General features: G+C 43.2%; 1 protein-coding gene across 2 annotated transcripts in view; it reads right to left on the bottom strand.

Annotated features, from left to right (window-relative positions):
* Positions 1 to 24,682, bottom strand: part of ATPAF2 (ATP synthase mitochondrial F1 complex assembly factor 2) — a 178,461-nt gene that overhangs the window by 46,313 nt on the left and 107,466 nt on the right. For both annotated transcript variants that reach the window (XM_078665194.1, XM_078665193.1), the window contains exon 5: positions 4,327 to 4,424. In XM_078665194.1, coding sequence (XP_078521320.1) covers positions 4,327 to 4,424 — 98 coding nt within the window. The remainder of the gene's footprint in view (positions 1 to 4,326; positions 4,425 to 24,682) is intronic.

The following is a 24,682-nucleotide window of genomic DNA, read 5'->3' as shown; positions in this document are numbered from 1 at the left end:
CCACACCAAACAAATCTCTAATAATTGGTTAAAGCAAGGAACTAAACAAATACTTCGTCCAGCTGTATTTCTAATTTTAGTTTTACAATTTTGTCACCTTTTTTGTTCTGGTAACTGTTAATAACATTTTATTGCAACAGTGTAATTTTAAATGCTGCTGTGATATGAAACATGGTACCTTTTGCTAATATTTGTTATTTATGTTTCAATTTGGTTCTCTGATTCCAGAGTAGATTTATTTGAGGTCTATAAACATGTGATATAAATATATCCAATTAATGCAATACGATACCACACTAGTATGTGATGCAGGTGAAGTGCCATTCATCAATGAAAACTGGCATTAGTGTTGGTGTGAGATACAAATGGTATCCCTTAGAGACCCCAAAAATCTATTTTGTGTCTCTGAAATGGGATCAGCATAAAAAAAGAAGGTACGTCTTGCTCTCATAGTGAGGCTCTTTGAGCAACACAGTAGATCTAGAATGGGAGATGGAAAGGTGCTCTTTGTTTGGGAGCACCACACCAAAAATAAGCCACCACTATTTCATAAGTTGAGCAAGAACTTTCTTTCACAAGTAGATTAGAGTCTGGATAAATCTGTGCAAATCGATCCTTAGACATTTTCCCCATATTTATTGGGGAGATTCAAACAGCTTTAACCAGACCTTGGACTTTGGCCTAGAAATGTTTGATATGGTACATTAAATGTGATTTAAAAACATGACATGATTAATAAATATGTGTAACAGGGCTGTACACATGCATAGTGTATCCAGCATGCATAATTTAGTACAGTGGTTTCAGTAGAAGTTTGACAAATCCAACTGGTAACAAACACCTTGGAATCATACCTCCACACCGGTAACCAGTGTGGGAGGTATTATTCCACCCTTCTGAAGCAAGCTTCGTGGGGTCACTGGTCTATACGGTGACAGCCTTCTCGACCCGGTCAGCACAAAATGGATGCTGCCGACCAGAGACACATTCCTGCCCCTCTGCTGCTGCACCAAGCTTGAGCAGAGGAAGGCAGCACAATAGGCATCCTGTCACAGGGAGGTGTGATCACCTACCAGACAGGATTTAGTGTATTGGGGCTGGGTGAGTGCACTTCGAAACTGCCAGTTTGCACTTGGGGCACATTTGGTGTCCCTGCACATAGCCCAGTTAAAACCAGTTCTGGGAGGCATTGGCTCCTGCTCTGACACAAAACTGGACAAAGGACAGGGGAGTATCCTCCCCATTGTCCAGAGCCTCCTCTGGGTGGGTCCCCTGAATCTGTCCAACCCTCTCCTGTGGGTACAAACGGGGATAACCTGGTTGTAGCGCTTTAGATGTTCTGTGGATAAGATTCTGCTACACGAAACGACTGACCTTCTTTCGTCTGGACACACTGGACCTCGCTGGACTTTCGAATGGGCCCCAACTGCGTCCCCCTCTCCGTCCGAAGCTTGATTTGTGCCCTTGTACCATACAGGCTCTGTGCAGGACCTGTGGAGCACTAAGGACAACTGAAGAATCTCCCTTGGGGTGAAGGAGACACTCCCCTGATTTCGCAGGAACCACAACACAACTGACCGTTCTGCTGCTCCCGAGCTCCTCCGGACTCTGAAGACTCCAGCAACACAGGAGGTGGGTTTCGAAGGCCCCCGAGGTTGATCTGCCCTCAGCAAATTTGAGGCCAGTATCCCTCGTGGGGACTGCATAACCCGAACCCCTGTGCACTGCGTCTATTTGCAAGTGCATATGCTTGTTGGCGATTGCAGAGCTTGCGCATTGGACTCTGTGTAGTCCTGACCCGAGCAGTATTTCCACTGAATAACTCCAGTCTCCATGCTCCGAGTGCACCATGGGCTGGTACTTTGTGTTCTTGCTTGAGGTCCCCTTGCGACTCCTGGTCAATCGGCCTCTTAAGGGTCATCCTTATTTCTCTTGGGCTTTCCTTGTTGCTCCAGATATGCCCTGACTCTCCATTGCTTGGAGAGTCCCCAGGACCTTGCTGGTCCTCACCGTAATCTGCTTCACCTTCCTGCATGGGTTGCTGTTGCCAAGGCTTGTTGGTGCTCCAGCCGGACATCGACCCCATAGCACTCGACAACCTTCGTGGGACAGCTCGCATCTGGCTCCTGGTCATCTTCAACGTTTCCTGGTCCTCGTGGTTGCAGAGTCTAGCATCCCATCATCACACCTGAAGCACTCGACTTCGGTGGGCATTCGTCTCCCGAGTCCCTTGTCACTCTGAGGTGACCCGACTCTGTCCCATCTGCTTTCAGGTTCCTTTCTTCAAAAATCCACCAGACCTTTTTTTCCCTAACGGCAGCAGCACTTCTTCGAAGCCTTCCATAGAGAACAGCGGTTTCCGACGACACTCCAACAATATGCACCCGGCTCCTCTGGGATAATCCCGCTGATGTACTTCTTCTCCTACGATGACCCGCCTCTGTATTACCCCATGAATATGTAAAGCGCTCTGATACCCTCACAGGTCAAGTTCGAGCTCTATAAAACCTTGAAATAAATAAATAAATAAATAAAACTCTAGTACTTTGGTATCTACGGGTGGGGTGGCTCTGCAACCTCGTATAGTTCCGAAGGGTTTCCTCGAAGTCTACCGAGAAGAGTCCTTAAATTGTAAATTTGCAACCGCAACTTCCTCATAGAATAATACAGGGCCCGCGGTAGTTTTCACACACTGCACCCGTCCTCCGTGGGGTCCCTATCTACTCACCTTGGGTGGTTCATTGGGGTTCCAACGATTCTACTTGCTCCAGACCTTGTCTTGACCAGAGTAGTATATGGTTCGATCTCCCCCTGGAGCCCACCGTGTATTGTGCTACTTACAACTGTTCTAGTGACTTTGTATTGTGTGCTTTGTGTTCTATCCTCGGGTAGAGGATACTAGCGAGTGTCATATTAATAAATACATATTTTTTATATAACTATTGTACATATTTTTATATAACTAATGTGTGGTTCTCCTTTCAGTTAAATAATGCAAGAGGTGATATTCTGGTAAAATTAGCTGCTTTACATTCATTCAAGATTAAGTCTGAAGGCTGCTCTCCACAGCTACCACTGGGATAGCTTTCTAAAGGTTATCTTTGACCTCAATCATCATAAGGTTCGTTTGGACATGTGCAAGGTGCCCACTTTAATTAGTGGACAGCATATACCAGCCAACTTCTCACAGATTTCTATTTATCCAGAATTCTAGGAGTGCAGAATGAAAAAATAAACAGGGAAATCAATCAATAGACCAGGGAGTTTTCCATTGTTTCCGTTAATGCTTTCCATTACGCTCCAATTAGCATACGTTGTAGTTTCCATAATTGCCCAGGTCGTACACTATGCTTTTTTGACAATGTTCAGCTAGCACATGTTGCTTTTTTTTTTTTATCCCAGCTATCACTTTACATTTTTTCATAATTCTGTTATAAATTCACTTTAAAATATTTCCGAATATCAACACTAAGCACAGTCTGCAATTCCATAGTATCCCAGTTATCACTCTTTTGTAATTTTCCATAGTTCTGTAGCCAGCATTCTTCACTATCTTCCATAAAGCTGCTAGTTTAAACTCTTCAGTAACTTTAAAATGCTCCTTTAAGCCCAGCACATGGCCCTTTCCAAAATTTCACTTCACTGGGGTCAGACCTGCTGTAGTGTTTATCTAACCCAGAATTCCACCAACTGGTCTTGTTCACAGAGGAGATGGCATCAGCACTGGTGAAACAGAGACAATGAGGCAGGTCCGGGGTTATAAGGTCTCTTTTTCTCTGCCTCAACCTCTGCTAAGATGTTCTGCTCAGGAGCAGACACTTGATAGCTCATGCTCTTGACTCCAGTTTGGACTTCAGCACAAAAAGTATAGTTTCCTTCCAGAGATTGCATCCCGCCATTAAGGATTATTCTGCTTAAATGCCTCAGACCCTAAGATCTTGAAACCTTTGTGGTTGATCTAGACAATCCTCCAAGGAACAAGTGTCAGGGTGTTAGCTGCTGAGAGAAGAAGCAATCAGTGCAGTCTCTTCAGCATCATAATTAAGACCTAGTTGTAAGGATCACCTGGAAAGCAACACTTTATTGGTGCTGTATGCAACATGTTGCTCACAAGTGACACATTGGGTATCACTGCTGAAAAGCCTTACATGGGAAATGTCCTAGGTCTATGAAGATTTATTTAAAGTTGGAGATGTGGCAAGATTAAAACAGGGAAGGCACTAAGAACCCCTGATCCAAGTCTCAGAAAAGTAAAGCCTGTTCATGTACAGAAATTAAATGGTGGACCTTGTGAACTACTATTCAGGCGGTTCTGGGCATACTCACCAGATAGTATCTGTCTCCAGAAACTTCACTGCAGCTCGGATAAGTTGCTCTTTTTTACGGTGAGTCGGGTTGTCCAAAGCAGTGTTGCACAAGGTGGTCTATAAAGAGGATCAAAAAACACGAGTGAAAAGTCTGCAGGGGCTGGTAAAATACCAACAACGTACTAATACATTCCTGGCAAACATTCAATGCCCCAGTACATAAAGCCTCTTTATGTACATAAAGCATCTTTAAGAGTGGATTCTTGCTGGTGGGCGTCATATAGTGCTTTGCAATAACAATTTGTCAGACGAACCTGGTGATGGTGGTACATTGCGTAATTCATGGGATGACACCAGGAGTGTTAATATGTCTATGTAAAACCATTAAAATTAAATGCATGCATCCAATCTTTATACAAACTGAGCAGGGCACCTTTTACATAGGCGTACAAAAACGTAGCTGCCTTGAAAAGAAGTCGCTTTACACAATAATCCATTTTCCCCAACAATCAAGCATGTAGTTCCTCTACTGTGATTGTGTGTTCCATTGCATTGGGGCAGACAGTAGACCAGCAGTCAGGCATTTCCTTAGTCTAGTCATGGCAAAAACCCGTGCCTGAGCAACAAACTGAAGTGTTTGTTACAGATGAACATTTGTTATATACTGTTATGATGACCTGGATGAAGATAGTGTTTGAAAATGCCACATTAGATTTGGCATCCATGGGATTCTTCTGCACAACAGAGTGCGGTCATGGTTGGGGATATGGCAGGGACATGAATTGGACATGAAAAGAAGTATTCCATTTTGATAGGAATGTTTTGTAGACAGTGTTGGGATAGACATTCATCTATTTGCCTCAGAAACTATGCATGGGCCATTATGTCTTGCTCCGCAGTGCTTTTAAAGTACAGCTGTGCACTGGTGGGTGTTGACAATTATATTTTAAATCATGTTGTATAAAGGCTCCATCTAATTGATAACTAGCATTGGAAAATGTCAGATCACGCACTGAAAAGGACCAAGATTTTGGCTTTACCACCACTTTGGCATTAGTTAATCTTAAAATGGCTACCAATTCATAGTGACATCTGCACACATGCTGATGCATGGGCATCTATTTTGGAATTGGTCCTCACATAAAGGAAAGACATTCCAATATGACTGCTATTGGGTATACAAGCATGTTTCTACTTTGTAATGCACCTGCAGCCATTTTGGCATTTACAAAAAACTTTTATTTACCATTCTAAGATGGTTGATGGCCACTGCAGAATAGTACATGAAGAAAACAATATGTGCGTTGGAGTGCATTGTCAAAGAAGTGAGTGGTTCAGTAGCAGTATGAAGAGGCTTGCCCTTTGCCACAGTAATTAAAAGTTAAAATTAAAAATAATAAGGTGAAGGGGAAGGGAGGAGATATTGGGGAACCTACACGGACCTCAGAATGAGAGAGAAGAACGCGATGAGCGCATATGGAGAACTAAAAGGCAAATAAACAAAATATACATCTCCGATGACAACAATGGAAGGATAAAACAAAAAGATGGGAAAACAAAGAAATGCTAAATTGGCATGACAAATACAAGAATAGGGAAGAAAGTCAAAGCATCTATCTGAGAAAGACAATAAAGCTATCTAATCATGCGCAAAATGCGGACCAAAGCACACTCTATTGGAGACAAGTCTTTGACAAAAAACGCTAAAGCTGCTTGTAGGTGAAACCTAAAAAGTACAGCCAACTGCAGAATAGTAGGCAATTACTAGAGAGTGGCTGTTTGGTGTATGCTATTATGCAAATAAAGAGATTCTGGAAGCAAATGATAAGATTGCTTTACAAAACAACAGACTAATCGCTGTTGACTTGTGATGTCAAGTTGTTTGCATATTTTCACCTTGAATGTTTAATTTTAATAATTTTTAAATAAATACAAATGCAGTACTGAGTTCTTTCCTATACACTTCATTTTGGATATATTGTTCTCAACACAGTCTATCTGAAAGCCCTTCCAAAAGATCTGCTATATTTTCAGTTAAGCATAAGCAAATTCGGCAAGGTTTATTGCTATTAATTACATTACCATCGACTTTTGTGCTGCTATGTGGTTCATGCATGTTTGTTTTTTAATTTGAGCGATGGTATGTACTTGTGTTAGTGTTTATTTATGTATGAAGATGTACATGAAGGTTTGTACTGGAGTGCGTGTTCTTCCTTGTGTGCTAATATTTTGTTGACTTTCACCAAGATTGCATGTGTGTGTGACTTTGTGTTATTATATAAATGGCATATGTAGTTATCTAGCATGGATGAAATGGCTTCATCATGTGTTAGGCTGCCAATGTGGGGGCAGTATTGTCATAGTGGGGGCAGTGGCTGAGCACTAATGTGATGTGAAAGAACTCAGTGCATGACCATCTTCGGATTGATGGATGAAGGGGCCTAGTTCACTGTAAAAAGTGTTGTAAAAAATAACTCATGCAGTCACAATCCTGCATATTTAAATGATGTGCTGAGAAAAGCATGGTTTTGCGTGGACACAGAACCAAATTAGGAGTAACAAATATGTACTGAAAAATGAAATAGTAATAGCTGGGCGGCTAATAAAAAAGCCCTTCTATTTGCCTTGTGTGACCGCACCACGTGTAGTGTTATTTTTTTTATTTAAATTCTTGTGCTTACCTGATATTACCTTAATTTTCAAGATCAGCTCATGAACAAATGTAACAATAAAAACAGTTTTAGTGTAGAGCCTAGTTATAAATATGATCTTATTAAGATATTTTGTTTATTAATTTATCTGTAACAGTGGTGTGAGAAGTTGGCCTGGTATATGATTTTCACTATTCTAGTAAGCACCTTGCACAAGTCCAAACAACCCTATGGTGATGGTTGTAAAGTCAACCTTATAGACCAGCTATCCTAGGGGTAGCATGGACAAAAGCAGTCTTAGGCTAAACTCAAGAGGGCATGTGAAGCCAGCTGTTTTACCATATGCAAACCTTTTAATACCAAATGAAAGGACACCACACAGGTTATATATTCAAAATATATATGAATTTATTTCTTAATAGATCCCCTTAACTCTTTATGAGCACAGGAGCACAAGCGTATAACAAGTAACTTAATATAACATACAATAGTTGCACAAATATGGATAGGCCCTGGTGGCCTGTAAAACCATATACTAAAATAGTGGTATAAGAACCACGCCACGAACAATGGTAAGGCCTAGGGCCTTGGGAATCGCTGGGACTACACTTGACTAACAGCAGTTAGGATGTGGGAGGCCCACAGGATGCGGGTGCAGTGTTTAAATGCACACGCGTGCACCAATAGAAGTCAATGGGTGCGTAAAGTTAGAAAGTTGCAGATTTGGAAGTCTTCCGACTGGACTGGACTAGAACTTAACCACTTAAAACTAGGACACCAGGGATGTAAATCTCTACAGGAGCACCGCAGTACTCGCGTTACCTCACCCACAGGAAGCGGGTGCATAGGTGTCAAAGTGTGTCGGGTTTCGTCGTGGAGTTCTATGAAGCCTTGGAGAAAAGATGCTGCAGGCGACCAGGAGAGAAGAGTCCGGTTGGATCCAAGGGTGGATCGAAGATGTAGAGTACCTGAAAGCAGAGGGGACAGAGTCTGGGTCACTAGCCAGTGACCAGGAAGGAACCAGGCGATGTCGGGTTGCGATCAGGTGATGTCGTGAAGCTTGTCTCCGCTGCCACGTGGACCAGGAGGTGTCAACGACGACCAGGCGCTGGGCACGGACTGTCCCACGAAGGCTCTCGCTGCCGGCGGTGTCGGATCTCGATTCGGAATCAACAGGCCTTGGCAAATGCAACCCACGCAGGAATCGAAGATGGCTTCTGGATCAGACCAGCAAGGTCTGATGGGCTGCTCCTTTTCAGGGGAGCAAGGGCCAGTCTGGAGCAACCAGACCAACGTTGAAAATTCGAAGGTTCGTCGTCACAGAGGCCACTAGCCGACGGGCAAGTGACCGGACAGACGCGTCGAGCAGGAAAATGCAAAAGGGCCCCACGCAGCACTCGGTGAGTGTGGAGAGGTGATCTTCGGTGCAAAGGATGCTCGGGGCTGGGACTTCTCAATCCCCAATGCAGAGCTTCGAGGGTGCCTCAGGAGCTGCACAGAAAGCACTTCGCTGGCTTTCCAAGATGGCCGGTCCCACGTCTCTCGTCGCCTCCACGGGTCTCAGCTTTTGCTGTGGCTGTGGATCGGGCTGTTGGATGTCTGGAAGTCCGGTTCTTGTCGGTCTCAGTCGTTCGAGCTCCGGCGGGAGCAACAACAAAGCAGACCTTTGAGCGCTTGATGGTGCCTGCTTGCACAGGGGGGTCACTCCTTGACCACAAGGGAGATTCTTCAGTCTTCTACGTCGAGTAGGATGTCGAAAGGTCCAGAGTTTCGTATCAGAGTTTCAGTCAGGATTATCTAAAGTCTAAGGACACAGCTCCTACCTTCATTCCAAATCAAGGGGCTGGATTACCTGCTAGGTCCCTCCTATGGGTGGGACCCAGGAAGGGGGTGGTTACACCCTGTTGTATTCTATGTTGTCCTGCCTCTGGCCGTGGAATGTGGAATCTGGAATCATGCACTACATGCAGTTGGTTCCAGATTCCCCTCATTCTGATTAGGCGGTTGCTGAGGCAGGAGCCCTTATACTTTATTCAAAGCTATAATTTCACTTACCTGGCCTCCGATGTTCAATCCATCTACGATATTTTGGCGACGATCCTGCGAACCCTGTTGGCTGCGACCTCCCCTCTGCCATCGCGTCTTCTCTGCGGCAGGTGTTCCTGGTGCTGCTTCTGCGACTCGGCGCTCATCCTCGAACTTGCCTGGCGCTCATCCTTGAACTTTCCGGTGATGTCCTGATGGTGCCGTGAGTCTGCTCTTGTTTTTCCCGGTTGGGGAAACAAATTATTATTTTGCCCGTCAACGGTCATTTGCGGCCTTCCCCGAGTCCTTGTTGCCAGGCGACACAAGCATCGCGCGCATCTTTGCTCGCGCTGGGATTTCACTGTCGTGCGCGCACCACGTCATCACGTCTCCACGTGCAAACAGCACGCACGGCGGCCATTTTAGATAAATATCAATTTGCCAACCACGAAGTGATGTTTCTTGCCAACCACGTCGCAAAGCCCTGATTTAACCGCTCCAACCAATATCGGAAGCGGTGCAAGATACGTCCTATTCTCAGAAGTGGCAAAAAAAAAAAAATATTGACTAATTTTACGTAAACTGGGAATAAGGAATAAAATTAAGAGAAATAAATGAAATAATAAAAAAAAAAAAAAAAAAAAAATATTCTTTTTCATTGGTTTCATTATTTTCCAAACTGATAATTATATCTTGCACTTTTACAAGGAACTAGTTCATCATATTCAGCCGTCTTGCACTTTTACAAGGAACTGGTTCGTCATATTCAGCCGCTTCATATTAAATTTATCTGTCTATCTTCTGATTGAATATACAAAAATGTTTTTCTCCTGCCTCAGCCTAATTCCGCATTGATTTATAATTTCTTCCTACTATGGCCACGACAGCGAATTCCACCATTGCACCTCCTCCTCCATTTCTGGCCGAAGGAGATACACCGATCTTAGAATGGGAAGAATGGATTGGTGTCTTTGAAAATTATCTTGAAGCCATTGACGGCCTTAGATTTCCCTTGTCTAGGAAAAAAGCAATTTTACTAAACTCTCTAGGCAAGGGAGGTCAACATGCATTCAAGTTTTTGCCTGAACTACGTGGTGCAGATGGTGAGCTGGTTGATAACCCATATATGGAAGCTAAAATGAGACTTGAAAAGTACTTCGGAAAGAAGGTGAACATTGTCATGCAGAGACACAAGTTTTACACCATACCTCAAAAAGATAAAGAATCTGTTGACCAAATGGTTACACGTCTTAGAGAACTTTCGTTGAAGTGTGATTTTGGACCCATGACTGATCAGATGATCAGAGATCAACTAATCGTACAATGCAAGAACAAATGGATGCAGCAAAAACTTTGGGCTGCGAAAAATCCCAACTTAACGGAAGCCATAGCAATTGCAAAGGTAGTGGAAGAAGCTGACAAATGCATGGAAGAAATGCACAGTCTAGAAGCAAAGAAGGATGATTCCATATATGTCGTGAACAAAATGGACAAGAGTCTCACTTCCACGGATGTCAAGTCTAAAACCTTTGTTTCAAGTGATGTTAAACCCAAATTCTCGAATTTTAGACAGAGAAATAGAAATACTGTTTCAGTTGGGAAGAGTAAATTTATGGGTTGTTTTCGCTGCGGTAGCATGTCTCATGCAGCTGATTTTGCAGGTTGTTTTGCCAGAGACAAAACCTGTATGAAATGTGGAAGGAAGGGCCATATTAGCAAGGCCTGTAGGGCACCTTCCATTAATAAGGTTGCTTTTGTTGATGATGAATATGTTCCTAACGAAATGTCTCTATGCATTGAAGATTGTGATGATGTAGAAACATGCCTTAGCGTTGGTCTTCAGAGGCCAAAAGCCAATTTTGTGGTAAATGGGGCTACCATAACGTTACTTGTTGATCCGGGATCTATGCATTCCATATTTCCCATGTCTTTATTCAAGAAACACTGGCCTGATGTGACGCTTCAAGTGAGTGACATCATTCCTACAGGGTACAGTGGACAAATTATCAACATTATGGGCGTTATGGATGCTTCATTTGAATTTAAAGGCAGATGTTCTTCTGGTAAGGTATATATTTCAGATGACGGTCCGGCAATTTTAGGCTGGATACAGCTCCTACCTTCCTTCCAAATCAAGGGGCTGGATTACTTGCTAGGTCCCTCCTATGGGTGGGACCCAGGAAGGGGGTGGTTACACCCCTTTCCCTTTGTCCAGTTTCGCGCCAGAGCTGGGGCTGGAGTGCCCCAGCACCGGTTTGAACTGGACTATGCATGGGACACCTTGTGTGCCCCAGGCAGTGTCTCGTTTCATTCAGCCCTCCCTGCCCCAATCCACTATCTCCTGTCTGGGGTGGTGCTAGCACCTCCCTGCGACAGGAAACCTATCTTGTGTCTGTGGCAGCAGCATCCATTTTGTGATGCTGAGGCTCTGGTTAACTTTAACCGGGATTAATGGAAGTAACATGTCTTCTCCCTCTAGAAGGGTGGAATGCTACCCCCGTCACCAGAATTGGCGAGGGGGTAGTATTCCAAAGCGTATGACACCTTACACGACATGTTTTGATAAAGCCAAACCAAAGATAGCATTTAGCCGCGAGGTTCATAATGCACTTAAGAGTATATGGTATGGCAATATCCTAGAACAGCTTTAAGGACATGGTTCCGAAAGCTGCAGACAGGCTCAGCTCATGCTAGAGCACCATCTCACATAAAACCAAGCACTCTGCCTTCAGGATTGTTAAGGCCTGCCATAGGAGTGACTTATAGGTGTATATGTGTCCAGATATAGGTTTAGACATAGGTATACTATATCTAAGCAAGGGGTGATTACACGACCTTGCCCCAGCTGAGTGATCAGCCAGTTGTGTCAGTTTGGATGGCCAGCCAGGGGTGGCAAAAGATATGATGCAGCCCCCGGTAGGCCTTGGAAGCACCTATGCCCTGGGTACCTATAATACACTGTACAGGGGCTCATAAGGTGACCCAATCCCAATTGGTGATGTACCTAAAGTACATGGTTGTCAATTTAGAGAGAGAGCAGCAGGGCTGTGGGTCTGATTAGCAGGCCCACACCCACATTAAGTCGAAAACCAGTGAAGCAAAAAGCAAAAAATGGGGTGACCATAGGATAGCAGACCCTACTCTCCTACAAGAGGTTTGGACTTTGGTATAATAAAACAAACAGAGGAGTACAGGCATTTCAGTGTACATTCAGTAAGCACAGGGCTTACAATGACCCATGTCACTATAAAACAGGTTGCACTACTAACATCAGGATACGCATGTTTCACTTTAGTGTAAAGGACTACCCTATAAATCAGACAAGGTATAACATTTACTTGCAAAAGGTAAGCAAGATATTGGTAATTTTGTCTGAAGATGCTCTTTTTGCCTAATACTATTATTTTCTACACCCAATAATAGCAGGTCTTCAGAGCCTGCACCTATTAAGTGCGATGAAAGCAAAACACAAAAATTAAATATCATGCATATTACTTTTTGATTCTGATATGTGCTCCCCCGCACCATGCCCCAGCGACTCATTTAATTGTAGGCATGGGATCTGTATGCAAGCGCACCGGAGCTACGCTTAGCTAGAAATGTTGGCAACTGCTCAGGGGCATGGCTACCAAGAGTGCAGCAGGAACAGTAGCAATAGGAGCCCAGGAGCTTGAGAGGTCCTCAGCACCCCAACTGTAGTATCATTTTCCTACCCAAGGGTGAGATTCCGTTGTCCTGGCTTGCATTAGGGCAAAAGTGGTACCCCGTGGAATGTACCTCATGTGTTTTTAGGTCGAGCCTGGGCAGCTCAAGCACTGCTCTGCGAGCCATGCTGTATTGGAGTATGGAATAGAAGCCCCGGCCATGCTCCACCCATATTTGTCATTGGCTCGTGTCGTTGTCCTTCCTAAATGCTGGCTTCTGATTAATTAATAGGCTTGTTAGTCCCTCCTTAGTACCGCCTTGTCTTAATTCGTAACCTCCCATGAGGGCTGGCCCTTTTACTTCGGTTGTTGCACGGGGAGTCTTTTTTTAGTCTGTAAACACAATTTTCTTTAAATAGTTTCTCCTACTGCAGGCATGGCATGCTTTCCTGCAACAGTCAGCACGCCATGTGCGCTTTCACTTTCTAAGCAGACCGTCACAATGGGAGCCGCTTCTTTGAATAGGTCTCGCTTTTACAAAAAATTTCCGCTATTGGCTTTGTATATCACAATGCTCATTATTATTGTGTTAATTTTCAAAACATATAAATAAAAGGCATTGTCATTTACAATGCAAGTAGCTTAAACTCTCGCAAATGCGAGACCTATTGGATTACAAATGCTTGTTTAGTTGTAATCTTGACTTTGTCTGCACTTACCAATGAAAACACAGAAACGGAGAGAAACTCCATGGCATGTGCGCACAGTGACTGAGCCTTGAATGAGAAGCTGGGAAGAGAGGCTGTGCCGCTCCAGGTGATGGGGTGACATCACGCCCATGGTACAGCCGCTCAACCATTGCTCCCCTTCAGCTCTGGGAGCAGCGATTGATGTAACTTGTCTCTAGGAATTATACAGTGATTCTGTATGTACTTGTGTATCTATGTGTGCATAACATGTCTGTCTGTGTTTTATGTCTATGTATGCGTGTATTACAATATGCAAGGCTGTAAAACATTGTGCCTTTTCTGTATATGCATATGTGTACCAGAATCTGTACGTGGTCGGTTCTGTATTCGATTGTATTTGCATGTTATAGTATGCCAGAGATTGTCTTGAATTGTGTATTTCAGTCTGTGCGAGCATGCACATATGCCATGGATTCCATTTAGGCCTGTTCGGTCTCATTTATGTATGTATGTTTTTGTGTATGAGAAATGGCATGCCCACTTGCTGCCTGATCACAGTACAACAAACTCGTGTTCTCCCGCAGGTGTTTGGGGGAAGGACTTCAGGTCCCTGCTGGGCTGACAGTATTGGGAGTGAGGTGGGTTCTGGCGAAGGGTGCACAGAAATGTAGTATGTGAGAATCTATAAACCAGCGAATATCGGCCTGTGTGAATCAATTACAACATGCTTTTAACTAATCTTACCAACAACACTTTTACATGTCCTAAGAGCTTTACAATTTAGCAAATACTGAATCAAATATGACTTGTGTTGGCTAATGCTATTTTATTAGCTAAGTAGTCATGCTATAACCATCCCTGGAAAGTGGCAAGACGAAAAGAACGTGGTGTTTATTTACTTTTTCTGCTTCTCTTTTAAATGATCAGACATTTGATTTCTGGCTTCTTTTCCACTTAATTTGCATGTTATCCTTTGTAATGCTAGTTTAATTGATATGCATCCATATTTACTAACTTTTATTAACTTATAACTCAGGAATTTCACACAAAAGTACAAAGTGAAATAAGTCTTGGCATTTCGAAAATTCAAAACACATTAAAAGATGTTTCCAGGTAATTCATTTTGAATTATTTTATCAGTCTGAAACTCTCCAGTAACGTAAACTTCCCACTAAAAACAAACAAATACATGAGATGAAATATCCTGTACGGAATTATGATGGATGATATACAGAAAACTGAATAGATGTTTGTGACCTATTTTTTAGCACATAAACACAAAAAGAGGAAAGGAGGGCCTAAGGGGACGTTTAGAGACCTCTCACCGCTACAGCCCCTAAACAGACAATATAACAACAGAAAGTAGCAGTGGGTCAGTGACTAGTTAACTCAAGTACGTGTCTGGAACAAATGGTACCTAACAAAAGAACTCAACTATGTGCAAGGAATACTAACTATGGGTAAATATCCTTCCTGTGTGGAAATATATCTTTCCTGTGTGGAAAAATACCCATCAGTTGTCGATCCTGGGCGCCCTGTTCATCATTTGGGTTCCTTCACACCAGGAAGGTAAGTTTTGACCACTGTAGATGGCAAGAACTGGACAGTGGAACCCATTAGATGTTCTCATATATCAGGGTGTGGATAGACAGCTGTAGAGCAGTGCATGTGACAAGTGAGAAAAGTGAACTGTGCTATAATCAGATAAAATTGGGTAGTAGAAAGAATAAACAACTTTATTAAACACCTTGGTACTCCCAAAATAATAAAATGCGAGCGATAGTAGTGGCTTCTCCAAATAACCACTAATCCCTATATACGGTCAACATGTTTCTGCAGACTGACTTTGGAGCCTAAAAGGTATCCCGCTGCTTTCTTCAGGACCATGATACTGACTGCTCATTAAAAAGGTGAAAAAAAGGAAAAGCTATCACCTGGGTATCTAGTAGTTCTCCATTCTCCTCGCTTCCGTGATATCCAAATGGTCACAAGAGAACGGTGGCACCCATCCAGAAACATACAAAGAGACAACAACCAAAAAACCACAACGTCAATTTGGTTACACGATACATTCATAGCGTGCATAGATGATTAGTTTGTAAAATACCAATCTCGTGTCTCCAAAATGACACCCACACTTTCATAATTGTAAAGTGGCTACTCTCACTTACCAAATTTAAAGGAGAGAAACACTCCACCCCCCTGGCCACAGCTCAGGTAAATGGAGCCCCGCACTGATGAGCATAAAGAAAAATATTGAAAAAAGGGGGTTACTATGACATGTCCGAGAAAACTGACTTCATTGCACCATCCAAAACGCAGCAAACATATTTGGTAGCTTCGCCTCTGTGTGCTACCGATTACACAAGTGTAGGCGTTTACTTTTTACTAAAGCACTAATATTTATTCGTGCAGCCTCACTTCATGCATCACTTATAAATTTACTATCGCCGGTATGTGGGTATTCAACAGCAAATAACACTTGTTTTGCTTAATCAGACTTCCTGTTCCCATAACCCAATAGATTTCTGGGGCTTGCTTCGCCCGCTAACATTGTGTGGAAAAATAAACCTTGCCCGTGTGCAAACGGCACCACGTGCAAACAGGGACCAAGCAAGTTCTTTTCCACCATGCGCCCTAGTTTAAAATGAACACACCTCGGTGCGTGATGGCTTACCTTCCGGTCGGTACTCCAGACGTCCTTCTGGGCTGTCTCGGGGAGGTGCCGACCGGAACCGAATTCAGGATTAAGAACTCTCTTCCGTATTGGCCAGTCGCGTTCAACGCGTCATAGCCGTACGCCCTCTCAACCGTTCATGGGAAATGTAGTCCGGGAGGTACTCGTTCCCACGATCTGATCTTAAAAATATACTGTCTCAACTGCAGAGCCTTCCCTCGGTACAAATAAATATTATAGCAATGATTTGTCAATTCGAAAATCTGTAATCCGTGGCATACTACTTCACGGAAAATGCTCTTCTATGTGTACAAACTCAATTTTGGTGACAATCCTTTATAAAAATAAAAATAAACTATGCAGCATGAAATTGTCCAGAGGGGCGTCTCAATTGCGCTTCATCAATTTGAAAAGAAACCTTGCCTAGCTATGACCAATACATTGAACCAGTGCAGCATTCGTCAGACTGCTCCTAAAATGACAAGCCCTTAATGCCCCACATTGCAAGAGTCGGGCGGCCATACTTTGGACCACAATGAGCACGATACAATGGAGAGTCTCGTACACTCCGGGTGGGAAAAGAAACGTGAATCATTCACCCCCGTCAGATAGGTGCACAATCAACTGAGCAAATCCTATATCTATTTCTATAGCCAAATGCCACAATCATATTGAAGTATCTATCCACTAACCTTGGACCCATCTGGACTCAAATCTTACAGTCTTTATTCATACACATCGTATGTTATCATAGTCCAGAGGAACCCAAGAGGGCATAATTCGGAGCCGAAAGGTAGATGTCTGGGTATCATAGGACTCATCTCTTAGAGCGACATCCACGGAATGTCTTCGTTTAATCCAGCCTTATCAGAATTTAGTTTGAAAACCCACTTCAGCTCAAGCCTGAACAGGAATTTCTTAACATCTGATACATGAGTTGGAATCATTGGCTGCTCAATTACAGTCCATTTGAGATCAGTAGGGCCATGACCTATTTCTAAAAAATGGTTCGTCATCTTGGTTGCCTGTCGCTGACATCTGATTGAACTCTTATGCTCGGAGATTCGAACCTTTATTTTTCTAGTGGTCATCCCCACGTACCTCATATTACAGGGACATGTAATGAGGTACACTAGATTGGCACTGTTACAGTTCGTAAAACGTCGCTGTAACCACGGTCTATCAGTGCCTATATCAATGCTCGTTGTCTTTGAAGTTTGGGGGCAGGCAGCACAATTCCCACAAGGATGATGACCCCTAACTGCTGGCATGTCCCATAGAGTCCCTACAGGTCGTGGCATAGTCATTTTTGGTCTTGTATGGACCAATTGGTCCTTCAAGTTCTGACCCCTTTTCCAGGCAAACAGGGGAGTAGGTAATCTGTCGGTCCCTGTATTGAGAATGGCCCAATGCTTTTTCACAATTTGCTGAATTTTATTAGATACTGTAGAAAAAGTACTGACCCAGGTCATCCGATCCTGTTTTTCTTTGTGAGGACTTATTTCCAACAGACTCTCACGATCATTGTTAGAGGCTCTCTTTTTTGATCTGCGAATCAGAATTTTGGGATAGTTCTTAGCAACCAGATTTGCCTCTAGGCTCTTGGCATGTTTCTCAAATGTTGGTTTGGTTGAGCAGTTGCGCTGTATCCTTAAAAATTGCCCAAATGGTAAATTATCCCGCAGGGCTTTGGGATGGCAGCTTTGATAGCTCAACAGGGAGTTTCTAGCCATTGGCTTGCGGTACAGTTCTGATTGAAGTCTTGAGTCGGTGGGTGAGATAAGTAGATCCAGAAAAGCTAGCTGCTGCTTACTGCTTTCTGCTTTCCACCGTGAAACGTAAAAAACGGTTCCTTTTATTCAGCCAGAGATGAAAATTCTCAAGGTCATTCACTGAGCCTCGCCACACCACCAGAACATCGTCTATATAGCGTCTCCACACCCGCAGGTTACTGCGGTATGGATTCGCTTCACTAAGGACATGCTCCTGTTCAAACTGGTGTACATACAGGTTAGCGAGACTAGGGGCAAATACGCTGCCCATACTAGTCCCGCTAACCTGCAAATAAAAGGTGTCCTCAAACTGAAAGAAATTTTCAGTCATCGCTATTGTTGCCAGAGTCATGCTTAGATTGACTGGTGTAATGGAATTGAGCTCCCTTGTGGTTAAAAGCCTCTCTACCACTTCTAGAGTTTCTGTCTGTGGTATAGAAGTATAGAGGGATTCTACGAATCGACAAAGGAAGACAGTGGCTCTAATAAAGAACCTATTCCCACCAGGCCGTCCCATAATATCGGGAATAGGTTCTTTATTAGAGCCACTGTCTTCCTTTGTCGATTTCTTTTTGAAACCTATTGTAAGAGAAATGCCTACCTTTTTAAAGGATACGAAGGATGTCCTCAGGATTTTGCCGGAGATTGAGTTTGACAAGGATTTGATCTACTTGTCTCGTTTGACGTAGAATCCCTCTATATGATAGACCGTGGTTACAGCGACGTTTTACGAACTGTAACAGTGCCAATCTAGTGTACCTCATTACATGTCCCTGTAATATGAGGTACGTGGGGATGGCCACTAGAAAAATAAAGGTTCGAATCTCAGAGCATAAGAGTTCAATCAGATGCCAGCGACAGGCAACCAAGATGACAAACCATTTTCTAGAAATAGGTCATGGCCCTACTGATCTCAAATGGACTGTAATTGAGCAGCCAATGATTCCAACTCATGTGTCAGATGTTAAGAAATTCCTGTTCAGGCTTGAGCAGAAGTGGGTTTACAAACTAAATTCTGATAAGGCTGGATTAAACAAAGACATTCCGTGGATGTCGCTCTAAGAGATGAGTCCTATGATACCCAGACATCTACCTTTCGGCTCCGAATTATGCCCTCTTGGGTTTCTCTGGACTATGATAACATACGATGTGTATGAATAATGACTGTAAGATTTGAGTCCAGATGGGTCCAAGGTTAGTGGATAGATACTTCAATATGATTGTGGCGTTTGGCTATAGAAATAGATATAGGATTTGCTCAGTTGATTGTGCACCTATCTGATGGGGGTGCATGATTCACGTTTCTTTTCCCACCCGGAGTGTACGAGACTCTCCATTGTATCGTGCTCATTGTGGTCCAAAGTATGGCCGCCCGACTCTTGCAATGTGGGGCACAAAGGGGTTGAGTCATTTTAGGGGCAGTCTGACGAATGCTGCACTGGTTCAATGTATTGGTCATAGCTAGGCATGGTTTCTTTTCAAATTGATGAAGCGCGATTGAGACGCCCCTCTGGACAATTTCATGCTGCATAGTTTGTTTATTTTTTATAAAGGATTGTCACCAAAATTGAGTTCGTACACATAGAAGAGCATTTTCCGTGAAGTAGTATGCCATGGATTACAGATTTTCGAATTGACAAATCATTGCTGTAATATTTATTTGTACCGAGGGAAGGCTCTGCAGTTGAGACAGTATATTTTTAAGATCAGATCGTGGGTACGAGTACCTCACGGACTACATTTCCCATGAACGGTTGAGAGGGTGCACGGCTATGACGCGTTGAACGCGACTGGCCAATACGGAAGAGAGTTCTTAATCCTGAATTCGGTTCCGGTCGGCACCTCCCCGAGACAGCCCAGAAGGACGTCTGGAGTACCGACCGGAAGGTAAGCCATCGCGCACCGAGGTTTGTTCATTTTAAACTAGGGCGCATGGTGGAAAAGAACTTGCTTGGTCCCTGTTTGCACGTGGTGCCGTTTGCACACGGGCAAGGTTTATTTTTCCACACAATGTTAGCGGGCGAAGCAAGCCCCAGAAAGCTATCGGGTTATGGGAACAGGAAGTCTGATTAAGCAAAACGAGTGTTATTTGCTGTTGAATACCCACATACCGGCGATAGTAAATTTATAAGTGATGCATGAAGTGAGGCTGCACGAATAAATATTATTGCTTTAGTAAAAAGTAAACGCCCACACTTGTGTAATCAGTAGCACACAGAGGCGAAGCTACCCAATATGTTTGCTGCGTTTTGGATGGTGCAATGAAGTCAGTTTTCTCAGACATGTCATAGTAACCCCCTTTATTAAATATTTTTCTTTATGCTCATCAGTGCGGGGCTCCATTTACCCGAGCTGTGGCCAGGTGGGGTGGAGTGTTTCTCTCCTTTAAATTTGGTAAGTGAGAGTAGCCACTTTACAATTATGAAAGTGTGGGTGTCATTTTGGAGACACGAGATTGGTATTTTACAAACTAATCATCTATGCACGCTATGAATATATCGCGTAACCAAATTGACTTTGTGCTTTTTTGGTTGTTGTATCTTTGTATGTTTCTGGATGGGTGCCACCGTTCTCTTGTGACCATTTGGATATCACGGAAGCGAGGAGAATGGAGAACTACTAGATACCCAGGTGATAGCTTTTCCTTTTTTTCACCTTTTTAATGAGCAGTCGCGATCATGGTCCTGAAGAAAGCAGAGGGATACCTTTTAGGCTCCAAAGTCAGTCTGCAGAAACATGTTGACCGTATATAGGGATTAGTGGTTATTTGGTGAAGCCACTACTATCGCACGCATTTTATTATTTTGGGAGTACCAAGGTGTTTAATAAAGTTGTTTATCCTTTCTACTACCCAATTTTATCTGATTATAGCACAGTTCACTTTTCTCACTTGTCACATGCCCTGCTCTACAGCTGTCTATCCACACCCTGATATATGAGAACATCTAATGGGTTCCACTGTCCAGTTCTTGCCATCTACAGTGGTTAAAACTTACCTTCCCGGTGTGAAGGAACCCAAATGATGAACAGGGCGCCCAGGATCGACAACTGATGGGTATTTTTCCACACAGGAAAGATATTTTTCCACACAGGAAGGATATTTACCCAAAGTTAGTATTCCTTGCACATAGTCGAGTTCTTTTGTTAGGTACCATTTGTTCCAGACACGTACTTGAGTTAACTAGTCACTGACCCACTGCTACTTTCTGTTATTATATTGTGTATTTTTTAGCACTCCTTTCCTCGAAGTACTCAAATATGACCTTTACTACCCTTTTTTTTTTTCATTGTAGGCTGTAGCACTCTCCGCACATGCACCACAACTGTTGTAAGTTGTACATTATAGCTTTTCTTACATGTGCACAATGATCTTTTGTTAATAATCATGGCATTCTTTGTAGTAACCAATGTGAAAATGGAACTCAAAGAGCACCTCCGGTGTGAGGTTGCAGAGTACCTGAGCCCGATAAGGACAGCAACAGCCTTAAGGAAGGCTATGCGTGCGGTATCGAGACGTCATACAACAAACAGCACCAGAACCAGGAGTGCAAACAGCAACTGTAGAGCAAAAACATTTCACACCTCTCAGGAAGCAGCACATGGGAGCTGGAGAGAGCAAGAAAACAAATACAGCTCCATGGAGTTCTGAACGCGAAAGGAAAAAATAGTTCCCTGAATGTGAGCAGTGGAAGAATACCAGTCTTCCAAGTAAAAGGATGGTATAGAAGCTATGCGCCAATGGTGGGTCAACCACAAGAAAAGGAAGAAAAACCTTCAAATAAGAAGCAAGCAAATAAGAGAGACAAAGCCAACCAATGCTCAGCAATGGATGGGATCTCAACCCATTGTAAGTTTTTGGTATGGTCCAAAGGAGGTCTTTCACAAACAGCCAGTTAAAAGCTGATTGCAGGCAAGACCTAAAAACATGGTATGGTTGGTTGGTATGTATCTTGAACGTGGCATGGTAACAGGATGGGATATGGAGATTTTCATTTTACTACAAGTAGTCGACCATGAGAAAATATGCAAACCATCCCAGGTCACCCGTACCCAATGAAAGCGTCAAGATGTTTAGAAGCCTTTTATGGCCCACTTTATTGAATGCTGATGAGAGGTATAGTAGGATCAGTAAGCAAGTCTCCCTTTTACAGAATGCAGCGTATCATCTGCCGTTTGAATAGTGACCATTTCAAAGCTGCAGCACCCTGGTAGGAGGCCTTATTTATTTGCTCCAAAGCAAGTTATTTGCATTAATAAACTTGCTCCGTCTTTCCTCTTGCAAGCAGAACATTTTCAAACTGCCTTCTCTGAATTAGCTTGGAATGTTCTAGCCCTGTCTGGGTCAGGAGGTACTTAAGGTATACAGGACATAGGCATGGTGATGCCAGTGTAACTATGGTGTAGAACTTTAGGGTTGGCATCGCATTGGTTTGGTATGTAAGGTGCCTTGGTACCAAAAATTAAAAAAGGCCAGTTCGAAGACCGAACTTGGTGTGACAAATACATGAGAATATAAACAGAGGAAAAAAGTATTCATTCATCAAACTTACTGCTACAGAAAATAGGTGAACTATTAGTCAGGCCTTTACACTTCCTTGACGATACGCTGGCCAGAAGTCTGTCCACTGTGTTGATTAGTCTGTTTATGGTGGGTTACATTTAAAGAAAAGGAAGAAAGGTCGAATAGAAAAAAGCACAGCTGATATAGCAAACCGAGTGTGGGTTTCACTTCCGGAATAAGCGTGCTGTTTAGTTATGTCAGCAGGTGTCCGAGATGGGGATGGTTCGGACATGTAATCAGCAAGATTCGAACAGCTTAGAATGGCAATGACTGGTGATTTCTGAAGACAAACAAAAAGTTTGTTGGAGAGTCAGGCAAATATTTATTCAGGAGATTGGGACAAAGCCGATTCAGAGCCCATATTTTAATGTATTGAAGATACAAGTTCAGAAAGGAAGTGAGGGGGAGAAAAGAGGGTGTTCTGATCATCATCTACATCACCAAGTGTGCCAGAGCAAAAGGTGATCTTTGCCTGGTCACACAAGCAATCCTTAGAAGAATACTTAGCAGACAGATGCTTGGTAACCACTGCTGCTAAGAGTATGGTGTACCATTGTTTACATTTGGTGTACCCACTTACAAACATAAGGCCTGAAACTAGTATATCTGAGCACATAACTGTGTATGTCAGCTCAAGATGCAGTGTGTGCGTATTGTATTCAGAAAGATGACATGCCGATTGGTTCATCCTTCTGGGAAGGCAAACCAGATAGTACATATATGCCCATGCTGTTCCTTCCTGCATAATTAACTATTAGCAAGCACTATTTTAAGTTATATAAGGACTTCTGCAGACCAAGAGAGTCAGTGACTGTGTGTGTCCTGTTGACACCAGCAGGCCTTGCCTTCCCACTTCAGAAGCACATTACAAAAGACTGACTTTTGGAGTGCTGGATGCAGAAATAAAACATGTCCACTTTGTCCTCCAGATACAAATGCATGGTGGTCATAGTGATGAGTGATGGGACACATTTTGTTTGGTGAACAGAGGGTGTGCACCCCACATGGGATTATTCATCAGTTGGGCAAGCCCCATCATTAAACCTCGTGCCTACAAGACAACACTCTTGTAGATGTGCATCTGGAGATATGCTCACATGGGTCCGTTTGAAAATTACAAAATGTGGAAGTTGTATATTTTTCCCCACTTATGTATGTCTAAAACCTGCACAATAGATTCAAGAAAATCTGTATGTAATCAAGGACCACCAGGCCACTCTGAGACATGATTTTGCAATCAATCTCAAAAAAGTTTAAACTCCCTCGGCCCTGGAGTGCTTGGATAGAGGATACTGCTTAACCATACACCGTTTCGACTCAATCATCTGCTACAAGACTGGTGAGGCAGGGGAACATGCTTTCTGACAGGGGTACAAAGTATACAGAGTGCTTTAACCGCATCGCTGCGGCGGCTATTTCGCCACAGCGATAAGGGGGCGGGGGCCGCGGCTGGTGACGGAACCGCTCCGTCACCAGCCGCGGTTGAGCTGTGCTCATGACAGAGCGGTTCCGTCATGGCCCGCCCGCTTAATAGAACGCGCGGCACAGGCGCGAAATCAGTGCCGCGTTGGGCGGGCCATGACGGAACCGCTCCGTCATCAGCACAGCGCCACCGTGGCTGATGACGGAGCGGTTCCGTCATAAGCACGGAAAGGGTTATAGCAAGATATTTACTCAGAATCTATCGAGTGGAAGATGACAGGAACCTGCAATAACAGGGTAGCAACAGGTGCAACAACCTGAGTTTTAGGTTTAAGTTTCCTTAATGGTTTAGTTCACACAAGTATATACATCTTCAAAAATATGGAGGCACGCTGCCACAGCCTTTGTTGAAAGAAACCTTTTTAGTCATAGCAAAAAAACTCTTACATGGAAAGATGTATTCAGCTTATATAAAGTTGATCTTTAAGAAGTGAAAAGCGCCAGGAGGATGCACCATTTGTGTGATATCAACATAACTAAGCCTTACCGTAAGGGCCTAATGAAGATTAAATATTATATTAAACAGTAAAGCTGAGGCTCTGGTTTACTGGACTGTTGCATATTCCCAAAAAGAATAATGTCTGGGCTCAAATCATCTGATGGTATCTGGAGGGGATGTCTTATCTCAACAAGCATTTGCAATGCAATAGGTCTCGCATTAGGAAAGTTTGAGCTATTAGTATTGTAAATGACAATTTTTTTATTTATGTGTTGGTTTTTGAGAATAGCGAAATGAATAGCTTTGTCATTTATAATGCCAATAGTTTTAACTTTCGCAAATGTGACATCTTTAGCATTTGTAATGCAATAGGTGAGGTATTTACATGACTTAGATGTATTGATATTACAAAGAACAATGGCTTTTATTTTTTTA

The sequence above is a fragment of the Lissotriton helveticus genome, chromosome 10, assembly GCF_964261635.1.
Source record: "Lissotriton helveticus chromosome 10, aLisHel1.1, whole genome shotgun sequence".
NCBI classification, from domain to species: Eukaryota; Metazoa; Chordata; class Amphibia; order Caudata; family Salamandridae; genus Lissotriton; species Lissotriton helveticus.
This window is presented reverse-complemented; position numbering and strand designations above follow the sequence as displayed.